The 11,612-nt window shown below is 37.1% G+C and overlaps 1 protein-coding gene and 1 pseudogene across 4 annotated transcripts in view; one reads left to right on the top strand and one right to left on the bottom strand.

Moving 5' to 3' along the window:
* LOC102604165 (7-methylguanosine phosphate-specific 5'-nucleotidase A-like) overlaps nucleotides 1–8,383 on the top strand; it is a 9,419-nt gene extending 1,036 nt beyond the window's left edge. The window contains exons 1-10 of one of the 4 annotated variants that reach the window (XM_015304547.1): nucleotides 206–618; nucleotides 777–928; nucleotides 2,815–2,875; nucleotides 3,006–3,138; nucleotides 3,383–3,506; nucleotides 3,998–4,054; nucleotides 4,167–4,263; nucleotides 5,685–5,892; nucleotides 7,631–7,691; nucleotides 7,796–8,383. In XM_015304547.1, coding sequence (XP_015160033.1) covers nucleotides 818–928; nucleotides 2,815–2,875; nucleotides 3,006–3,138; nucleotides 3,383–3,506; nucleotides 3,998–4,054; nucleotides 4,167–4,263; nucleotides 5,685–5,892; nucleotides 7,631–7,691; nucleotides 7,796–7,861 — 918 coding nt within the window. In that variant the 5' untranslated portion in view covers nucleotides 206–618; nucleotides 777–817 and the 3' untranslated portion in view covers nucleotides 7,862–8,383. Of the gene's footprint in view, nucleotides 1–205; nucleotides 619–776; nucleotides 929–2,814; nucleotides 2,876–3,005; nucleotides 3,139–3,382; nucleotides 3,507–3,997; nucleotides 4,055–4,166; nucleotides 4,264–5,684; nucleotides 5,893–7,630; nucleotides 7,692–7,795 lie in introns of those variants that run through there. The other 3 variants (XM_015304548.1, XM_006365606.2, XM_006365607.2) reach the window with 3 other exon arrangements.
* Nucleotides 8,384–9,199: 816 nt separating this feature from the next.
* LOC107057702 (uncharacterized) lies at nucleotides 9,200–11,466 on the bottom strand (annotated as a pseudogene).
* Nucleotides 11,467–11,612: the final 146 nt, after the last annotated feature.

The raw sequence follows: 11,612 nt of genomic DNA, 5'->3' as shown, positions 1-11,612 counted from the left end.
AATTTAAAGAGATTCAAGAAATTATTCAATATCTTGAGTTGAGGGTCTATCGGAAACCACCTCTCACAAGGTAGGGGTAAGGTCTGACCTCCACAGACCCCACTTGTGCGATTACACTGGCTATGTTGTCCTAGTCAAGAAATATGTTATTTGATAAAAAATTCATGATTGGATGATTTAAAGGACATTGATCAAACAAAAAACAAAACACTTCTACTATTTTTTTTGGAGATTCAAGAAATTATACTATATTATCAAGTTTCATGACATGACAATGATCAAGAAAAAGCTTAGTCCCTCCTAATTCCATACCCCTACAAGACAAGAAAGACACAAATCCATAGCCCTCATAAAAAGTCAAGCTTCCACACCAAAAGTCAAGGCCTTTGATCAATTCTCAACAATTTGTTGATGGGACAGAATTCTCAATAACAACAGTAGCTCTAACAAATTGAGTTCTCATTTCTCATAAAATATATACCAAGATCAAATTTTTAATCTCTTTTTTTAATTCTAAAAACAACCAAACAAAAACATCAAAACCAATAAACTTAAAAGAGGTAATAGCAAGAGATATCTCACCAGGACCTACTTCTCCTCTTTTCGCTTCAATCTCAGGTGAGTAATTTTTTTTTCACATTTACGTACGCTTAATGTTTTCAGTACAATGAAAAATACGAATTACTTACAATACTTTTGTCTATATGTATGTAACCAATTTTTTCTGTATTTTTTTCGGGTTTAATTGATGACCCATTTGATATATGTGTGTGTAGAGTGTGGTGTTGCAGTCAGAGTGGTAAAAATACAGGGGCGAATGGAACAAATAGTTGTTAATGGCTCAGAGTCACAAGTTGTAGTGGATGATTCTAATTTGTTGCAAAAGAAAATATCTGCAATTCGAGTTGGGGGTCCTGGAAAGCTACAGGTGAATCTTACATTGTTGGTTTTGTTTTGTTTTGTTGGGTTGTGAATTATGTTGAGAGTAATGCATGATTTGGATTTAGTCCCAAAAGTTATGAGCTTTATGTGTTTGTTCATGTTACTTATTGGGTTGAATTTCTAATTTCTTGAGTATATGTACTCCCTTCGTCCCAATTTAACTGTCTTAGTTTCTAAGTTGCGTGGACTCTTCACTTTTGATGCTGCAACCGTGTCAGATTATCCAAAAATACACTACTTTTGGAGAATACGACACGCATTCACTTACATTTTTGAAGGGTCTAAGCAACATATTATAGTTTGACTGAACACGAAGTTTAAGAAATAAATGGAGACTTTTGAATATGGTGGTTTCAAATTAAAAATGAGTGTAGTCCTTTAAATCTTGTGGTCAACTTGACAGGTAGAATGATGGAATTGGAAAACTTACTATGTCTAGAAAGAGACACTCTTTTTGGGACAGACCAAAGAGGAAAGTAAGACACTTAAATTGGGACAGAGGGAGTACTTTTTTGGGAGTAGGGGATGAGGATGTGGAGTGTTGATTTTAAGACATTGTTGTATTGCTTGTTAATCTGATCAATGGAACTTTTGGCAACTGTATAATACACCATTTCTCCGTGAAGAGAGTTGTTATCTAGGGAGTAGTAATGTTGATCTTGGGTGTATATATGGAAAACTTCATCGATAACTTGTTATTTCATGGTTAAAGCTTCATTGGTTATCTTGTCTGTGAGGATGAGGTAGCTTTAACATTCTCATGCTTCTTGGATGTGATAGGTAAACTTGTAAGTGGTTAGTTGACCCTGTACTGACACATACTAATCCCTAGGTCCTTATATAAACTACGACAAAAATATGTATCTGAAGTGTTAGTTGCTTGCTGGTAGGATATACTTTTAGATGTCGAATCTAACTGATTGTATTTGTCTAAGTCATGGCATGCTTCCGGAAAAGTTCTGTTATCCAGGATCAACTATACACACCTTTCTGAAGTTTCTATCTGATGTTTAACTTCTTTTACGTGCTAAGGAGTCATTTGGTACGTGGGCTAAGGTGGTATCCTAGGATTAAGTTTAGGATTAGAATTATACTGAATTTTGTTGATGGTAGTAAAATTGAACCATTAGTTTAAAAAAGAAAATAAGAAAATAAAATTGTACCATCAACCAAACAATGTATAAATCAAATCCAAACTTAATCCTAGGTATCCCACCTTATCCCATCCAATTTGGTATTATTTTATCCCACTTCCCAGGTGGGATAAATTAGTCCAAGGATTATAATACTAGGACTATAACTTAGTTCGTGAACTGAACCACCCGTAAGATTTGGTTAATTAAGGGTACATGTGCCCAGCTCATTGTCTCTTGTACTTCCTGAACAGCTGCTTAGTTGCATCTGGAAAGCAGAGGTTAGATCTAATATCAAGTAAACACTTGAGTTTGAACTATATTACTGTTTGTCAACATGATCTTGGTCTAAGTTCATCTCAACCAAAGTAGAAACGATCATGATTATAGGTGATCTTAATAGAATGGGACTGAGAAACACGTGGAGGAGTTAGGGTGAAGGACATACAATTGTTAGTCCTGTTATTCCAGTCTGGTGCTATTTAAAGCTTTTCTCATGCGCTCGGTTAAAACCAACTAATGGATGTTGGGTCTACTTTTCAGTTCCATATGGTTTGAGATGATGCTATTATGTTAGGCTCCATGTTTTATTTGACCTATGTACAGAAATATTGACATTTATTAATGTAAAGTACAGGTCTTTGCTAGAACCTCGAACATTTCACACACATACCCATGCGTATTTTACCTTGTTCTAATTGGTTTTTACTTTTACTTACTGACTATTTCAACATTCTAGGTAATTGCAGATTTTGATGGCACATTGACAAAATATTGGATAGATGGTTGCCGAGGCCAAGGTATGTTATCCACTTCATACAACATTATCCTATTACAATAGCTTGTCTGGAACAGACAGCTATCAATAGTATTTGATATACGTTTCTTAGGTCACAAGTGAAGGACTTGTCAAAATAACGAATTTTGTAGGCAGTCATAATGTTGTACAACAGGAGGATCCTGAGTTCAATGACAAGAGGCAGAAATTATATGAGTATTATCATCCCTTAGAATTTGATCCAACAATTCCCCTTGATGAGAAAACCAAGCTCATGGAAGAGTGGTACGTGTTATGATTTTGTACTGCTAGAATCGGGTCCAGACTCGTGTTATATATTGCATTTTGAGTTATTGACAAGTGAAATAGATAATATGAAGTTCCGAGATAATATTTATATTTTATCGTAAGAGTAGTAGTATATCCAGCTCCCTTATATCAGCAAATGGGGACCATCATCGGATTGGTGAAATTTAAAGGGATTGTAGTACCATGGCCCATGTGTTAATGTCTAACTTGTTTTCTGCAGGTGGGGAAAAACACATGCTCTTCTCATTGAAGGAGGCGTTACATACAATGGAATTCAAAATTCCGTGGCTAAAGCCAGAATTGCATTCAGGGATGGTGTAACTGAACTTCTTGAACTTTTGGAGGTACAGTTAGCCACCATCAGTTGTTGTTTTCTGAGACATCTTGGGATGATGTTGATGAAGGCCAATGCAACAAATATGAACCATTGTGATTTCCTTGTGTGATCTAAATTATTGGAAAGAAATTTGATGGTATTAGTTTATCAAAAATCCAGAGTATGGATAATAGGGTCATTCCAAGCACTTAAGAACCTTAGAGGAAATGCCTTGATTATTTTCTTTTCTTCTGTTTTTGTTTATTCGACTTTTGAAAGTCCCTAGAATGTCAGGCTCAACCACAGCTCAAATGTTGTTTTAGAGAAAGTGAAATTGAACAGTGGTATTACTAAATGATGTGTTGGTTTCCATTTACTGTAGTTGCAGAATTCATGCTAATGCCAAATTTAGTAGTCAATTTATCCCAGAATAGGTCTTTTTAGAAGAATTTCCTTTTGACCTTCTACTATCTCACATGTGATTGCTTCAGTAATGAGCCGGGATTGTTTGGTATGCAGGAAAAAGGTGTTCCTGTTCTTATATTCTCTGCAGGTTTAGCTGACATAATAGAGGAGGTTAGTTCTTAAGGATTATCGGTGGTCTTGATGCATAACAGGTGTATGCGATCCCGTTATATTTGTCCAGTTTTGCTTTAGATATGATTCTCTCATCTTCTTGATCTGTCAGGTGCTGAAGCAGAAAGTTCATAGATCTTTCAAGAATGTTAGAGTTGTCTCCAACAGGATGGTGTTTGATGAAAATGGCCACCTACAGTCATTTAAAGGTATCACCTATCACCATTTAGAGGTGCTTTTTACTTACTTTAGAAAGTGCTTCAAGCAGTTTCCACTAATGGTTAGGTACATTGTATATGTGCATAGACTACCAAATTTTAGCTATTCCCCTAATGTTTAGGAATTGGCCTTCAATGGAGGAATACTCTGCTCTAATTATGCCTCCCTGGTGGAACAAGTCGATAAAGAGTTCTAATTTCGTACACAGACCCCCCCGCCCCGCTCCCCCCCTATTTTTTATGATAAGGTTAACTTTAAAAGCTAAAGTCTAACATACACACAAGATGTGTTGCAGTGATGCTAAGGTGGATGTTTCAGTCATACAAGATTAGATAAGATAGAAATGATGACATTGAAAGTAGCACACGTTGAGGATAAAATGAGAGAAGTTTGCCTGAGATGATTCGGTCATGTCATGCAACGACCTACAAATGCACCTGTCCATAGGTATGAAACTATAGTGAGTGAAGGTGTTAAAAGAGGACAAAGTAGACCTAACATAATATGGATGGATGTTGTCTAGAAAGCCCTAAGATTTCTTGGAATCAATACAGACTTGGCTAATGATAGGACATAATTGAAGAAAAAGATCCATATAAGCGGGTATCACCAGTTGAGAATAGGTTTTAGTTTTGTTAATACGTTGATTTTGAATCTATCTCTTTTTAGGAGTATTTTGACCTTTATCATAGATTAATATGCCACTAAAAATATAGAGAACTTTTAATATTGTCATCATTATCATTATTTTAAATATTCAACTAATTTTTCACTTTTGTAAAGCTTAAATGGAGAAACTGGTCAATGGTGATTCATATATCTGACCTCTACTTGTTTGGGATTGAGATGTAATTGTTATTGTTGTTACGCTTGGTAGGGATAAGTGTGAGATTTAGGGAGCCACTAGTTTGAGAGAGCTCCTAATTTGCCTTAAAAGACAAATCGCTTACCAGTATTGCAATGAAGTGTGCCCAAATACAGCATACTATACAGAAGAATTTAATCAACGTCCCCAAGTTATGATCTTTTGAGTTTTAAATTTTCAACTTATAAGGACTTAAAAAAATACAGTTAACCCTCCATAAATTTTGATATTTAAAAGGCTAACCGAAGTGCGGAAATCTAATACATGAAAACACCTGAACACTAAAACTCTACAAATTAAGACTTCTATATGTAATATAGATTAGTTTAGAACTGGAGTTCAAGCCCTGTAACAAAGTGATTAATATCTGATCATTGGTTGGACATATTTGACTAGTACTTACTAGATACTAAGCTTTTACACATATTTGGTCTATACTGGAACAGCGAGGCTCACAAGCAAAGCCAATTGCACATATATTTCTTGTATTGTGGTCATTTTTACATCTTTGTTTCTAAAATTAAGAACACTAACTGCTACCTGCAGGTAAGACAATCCATGTACTCAACAAGAATGAGCATGCACTTGACATGGCTGCACCACTTCATGATCACTGTGATGACGTGAAAGGACTGGGTGATGAGAAATATGCATTAAAAAAGAGAACTAATGTGCTACTTCTTGGTGACCACATTGGAGATTTGGGAATGTCTAACGGCTTAGACTATGAAACAAGAATATCTGTGGGTTTTCTGTAAGTATCTCATCATATTTCCTTATTCATCACATTTAAACAATACTGAGATATCATAGAACACGAACACTGCTCATAGAATAAAGTCATTTTTGTTTTGCTTTGTCTCACCTCAAGTTGGTCATGCGATATCCAAGGTAAATGGATTGTAATTATAATTGTTTTAAGTTGTAACTCCTTAGTTAGAGAAATTAAGTACCACATCCCATAATTGAAGTAGAAATTGTTCCACTATCGATTGGATTTGAAATCTTTTTCAGCTATAAGGCTTTGAGCCTTTGTAAGAAAAGTTTCCATAATTAGAGTTTCTCTTTTTGTTTTTTTTTTTCTTCAAATTTGATCATTAATGAGGGCAAGAATTACAGCTTTTGAGTTTGGCATCCCAAACTTTTACATGATCAAAGAATAGAGATACTATAAACAAGCTCTACTAATAAGTAACACCAAAAAAAAGTCCAAGTTATTGTGGAGGCTAACTGGACATGATATGCTATGATTAAGCTATGGAGGCGCATAGACCTCCATATTTAGAGTTGTTCAAAATTTTCAAGTCATGAACATTAAGATGAAATGAGTTGATAGTGATGGCATACAAAGTTGTATTGAAACTACAAACATTTATCCTGACTCGCTAAATGGATTGACAAGTACTAAAAGCTGAAGTAAAGGAAATTGCGACCGCAAGAAATACACTAGTGAGCATCTATTCTCTCTCAACCCACTTTTTTATCCTCTGAAATCTTGGAAGAGTTCTAGTTAGATGGTTGACGCATTGTCCTATGAATTGATATTCAATGGTTAGGAAATGACTTACCCCGTTGCATGTGGTGCTCCCCCCTAACTAGTCTGGGTAAGGAGAGAGTGAGGGTATATAGTACCAAGCCTTACCCTTTCTTTTTTACAAAGAGGTAGTTTTTACTCTTGGAATTCGTGGCTTACAAGTTACCGAAAGAGCAATTTTTGACTTCCTACCTCATATTTTTAATCTTTCATAGGTCAATAAGCTTCCAACATATTATTTTTCACTCTTTTGGAAACATATAAAAATTGTTAAATTATGGATTTTGTAGAGTTTGAGACTATTAGGAGGTTGTTCACTGATTGCCTGCTGAAGTTTGAATAGATATACCTTCCCAGAATCTTTTCCCAATGGTTTGACAAGATATTTTCTTGGGAAAATGCATAAGTACCCCCCAACCTATGCCCGAAATCCCAGAGACACACTTGTTGGCTTACATTTGTACAACATTTTAGTCATGTAGATTCAGGGTGTGTTTTGATATGAAGAAAAATGTTATCTTGAAAAATAAGTGGGTTTCTTACTTATTTTCTAGTGTTTGATAAGCAAACAAAAAAAATATTTTCCCTAGAGCATTTATATGTAATATAGCAAAACACCATGAGGGTCCGGGGGTGGGGAATGGGGGTTCGGGGGTGGGATGGTTCAAGGGTGCATTAGTGGGGAGGAAACAATAAACTTAAAATGTCACTTGTGGAATTTGTTTTCCCTACTTGCATTAGAAAAGTCACTTTCCTCAATTTTAAGGAGCTTGTTTCCTTGAGAAATTTTTTTCCAAAACATTTCGACCAACAAAACATGTGAAAATCGACAGAAAATGTTTCCTCCATGCTAAATACACCCTTGATGTCTAATTTTCCTCCTCTTATCTAAAGACCAAGTAGCATATTCTGAGGTTTTAATATGCGATAGTTGCTAAACTTAAAGAGGTTGTTGCAGGAATGACAGAGTGGAAGATTCTCTAGAATGCTACCGAAAAGCTTTCGACATTCTCTATCTGGTAAGAAATTCTTTGATACACTTTTAGTTTGATTCATTCTCCTACTCTAAATTGCTTGTCATTTGCCTTGTCCTGTGTCCTCTCATCTTTTTGTTACATTGCAGAATGATGCATCCATGCATGGAGTACTCAAGCTTGCGACTCATCTCTGTTCAACAGAAAGCGATTGAATTACTTGCATTGCTCCTCGCAAGACTCTGTTTCCTTGCTTGGATTGGCAAACAGCACGAATGACCTCTACTTTCTTACATTCTTATAAGAAATCGTGTCAAGAAAATCTCCATTCAAGATACATAGCAGCACTCCTAATATCGACAACTTCTCAACATTTGTCGTCACCATCAGGCACTACCTCAATCTAGGCATGTTTACTGGCTTCACATGCAGAGAATGGAGAGAAATCTCCGGTTTAGAGTGTAGATTGATTTACCTTGGGAAATAATTCATTTGGGAACTCGTTGTATTGCTCCGTAGCTCATAATGTAGCTTGTTGCAATTCACAATGAAGTGGTGATTCCCTTTATAAGGATTCTTAGAACCATTTTTAACAACATTTAAAGACCACCTATCTTACAAGGTACTGATGATACCTCTAAGCTGCTACAATGACTGGTGTATCTAGTAATTTCTTGTACGTTGTTTATTTCCTTGTTCGAGTATGAACGCGTAATTCCTCTCTTCACTCCCATTTACTCGATTATTGTTTCTCTTTGTGAGTTTTATCTTCCACAAATATTCAGGTTAAGTTGCACTTTATTTTGGCATCATATTATTAGAGCAATGCTTCCTGCATGGAGGGAGACTACTGGGCAGATGATGAGTTGATGATCCAAATAACAAAAAGGAGTAAGTTCCTCATTGTTAAAAATTGGTGAGACATGCTCTTTAGACCCAATTCAATCTTAACATTCTGTCTAATTATCAGTCACGATATGGTTCAAACTCAACTAATTTCGAGTCGCACCTGGTAGGTCCACTAAGATGGAACGCTTCCGACAAAAAGGCAAAAGGAATCTCAACTATCACACCTACATTTTTTTTGTGAGTAATGTAAATCTTTTTCTTATATTTCAAGGGTTGTCCTTGTGATGCCAAGGAAGTGCACATCGAGCCCATATGAAGGATTTGGTTAAGATAAGCTAGAGCCTACAAAGTGCAAATGGAACCTAACCATATACATCGCTTAAACTTTCTTAAACTTCAGGGTGAGTGATGTATGCTTGTTGGCATAGTGGAGTTTTCCTGTTTCATATTCCAGCCTAGTTTATAGGCCATAACAAATGTTCTATTCGATGCACCCCTAAAGTTATTTCATTTTATATGATACTAGAGGAGTTGAGTTGAAGCTTCCAATCTATGTGCACAGGTCAATTTAGTAGGAAAACAGTTCTGTCAATGCTGTATGCTAGACAGCAACAAATACTGTGTACAAAAACCTCTTGACAATGCTTTTGTGTTGTTTGTATTATGATGATCCAACTGATGATGGTCTAGAGACAAATGACAAATTGAGAGCAGTATAAAAGTCATTACTTATTATTTATGTCCTCCCCTCTTTGAGAGAACAGAAAGAGTACTATACTCGTGGACATTTCCATAGTCATTTACACTGGCACATCCCTATATAAGTGAGGAAGAAAACATTAACAAGACCCACTAAGCCAGTTGCAACTTGCAATCATGTATGAAAGAAAGGATATATGGCATTCTCTTCATTCCTAAATTAGATGTAGAAACACAAAAAGAAGGATTAGTGATGTTAAGTTTGTATACTCGGATTTACTAATCATCGCTTACTCTGCTGCTGCTGACGTTGGTAATGCCAAGCTGTTATCAGTCAGTTCTTCCGAGGGTGATTCCGATTCCAGCTGAGTGTAAAAGCTCTTTGTATAGTGGAACTCAATTTGCAGTCTCTGATGAAGTGGCGTAGATGCCATCAACCCTTTCTTCACATCAACTTGTAGTTCCCTAATGGGGATTACGGCCAAAAAAACTCTTAATGTACTCTTTGCAGGCCCCTTTACCTTTGCAAACAAGGCTCGGTTCGTCCTCATTTTCAGGTACTTTATCTCTGAAGGCAACGGTTGATTCTTCCATCTTTTCGTTGGTGTTATTTGAGACAATCTTCCCTTCATTAATAGCCTGCTTCTTATCAGTTTGCTCCTTTTTAGTGCTAGCTGGTTTCTCATCTGATTGTTGACTCGTGTTAGGTAGCTGCAAGATTGTAGTGTCTCTGTCGAATTTGAGGATGAAAGCCTGGTTGCAGCCTTCATACAGTCTCTCACCAAGTGTATCGATGATATAGTATGCATCTCGTTCAACCTTGAGGATGAAGAAGTGGTCATTCCAACTCACAATGTAAACAAAGCACTCGCCATGACTGGGACTGTCTTGAACAGATTTAGTAATCTCATCCCAAATGTTGTCAAAGGACATGGCATCTTTGAGAAAATCGAATCCCTCATCTTCGATTCCTTCCGGATGAAAAAAACCAATGAATGATTTCTCTGGGACTACTGAGAGCTACTTTAGCCTGGACAACTGTGTCGAGGTCAAAATGCTTATCTGGGAAACACTCCCTGTACGTCTTGTTTTCACATAGATTCCTCCACTCTAGTGAACCTTCACGGATAAGATTATCGAGTTGGGACTTGAGAGGCATTTCTTCAGGGTTGGAATGGAACCAATCAGCAATCACAGCAACCAAGGCTGTACAAGCACTTTCACCTGCAGCCCGTTCATTTCGTTGATCAATTGAAGCAAAGAAGACCTCAGTCTGCAGCTTCATCTGCCCATCACGGCTTACTATCTCTTTCTGCTCCCAACAACCAACAGCAAAACTGTCTTCTCCAAACTCGGAGACTGGAAATCCATTCGCAGTTGAACCTTTCTCAGATTTATTCCACTGCAAGCAAGATAGTTATATTAGAGCTATAGAAGTATGCAAGGCAGTGAGGTAAGTTATCAATCTCTGGAAGCTCATTACGAGGTGATAAATAGTATTCCACCATGCAAATTCACTTGGATGCTGGAAAGATATTAGATTAAAAATACGGAAGTAAGAGAAGATGGAGACATACCCCTGAAGAAGACTCATCGGATGAACTAAGCTGTCGGCGATCAAAATCTATATCATCCCCACCTTCCTCTCCATAATGCTTCTTCAACAACGGCTCCCCTTTGGGTTTAGGAGATCTGAAGCTTAGCTTTCTCTTCCTCCAAGGGAGAATTTTGCGTTTTGATCTCTGCTGACCTTTTCCAGTTGCACCCTCGGCATACACACGCCCTGCAACAGATTTGTGATGACTATAAAAGATCAAATCCTCATCTTCACTGCCACTCGTGTTTGTGTAGCATGATCCACCAGCATGCTTCGCATAGGCAAGTGTTTCATAACTGAATGACTTCCGCATACTTGTATCCTCCTTCACTTCATCTGATTCACCTTCCTCCGAATCACCGAGTGAATCTGTATCAACTGGATATACCAAATCAGTATCATCACTTCTGACTGAGTTCCTTCCATCACTGCCCTCCTCTTCATGACATGCCTTCTTTCGTCGCATAGTAGATAATCCCTTGAAAAGTTTCACTTTCTGCAGACCTGCTTTCAAAGCAGAAAGCTCATTTCTGTCTGTCGACAAAACCTCTGCAGGGGAAGGAGATACTGGAGCAGACATGACGAACTTTGGCATCGTTTCTGAGGCTTCGTGAGCATTCCCCAATTCAACAAGATTGAGAGACAACTGCCATAAACAAAATCTACCATATTAACCAAAAATAAGGAAAAAAGGGACTATCGATGTAGATCAAGCAAATTTGTTTTGCTTACACAAAGTCTTCCAAGGGAATGACTATTTCACTTTCTTCTTTTTCCCTAGCTGCTGAAGCAAAGTCTGCAATGTTCAATGATGCAGCAGC

The sequence above is a fragment of the Solanum tuberosum genome, unplaced genomic scaffold (genome assembly GCF_000226075.1).
Source record: "Solanum tuberosum cultivar DM 1-3 516 R44 unplaced genomic scaffold, SolTub_3.0 scf00549, whole genome shotgun sequence".
Classification (NCBI taxonomy): Eukaryota; Viridiplantae; Streptophyta; class Magnoliopsida; order Solanales; family Solanaceae; genus Solanum; species Solanum tuberosum.
Note: the sequence above shows the minus strand (reverse complement) of the source record. Positions and strands in the feature narration are given on the sequence as shown.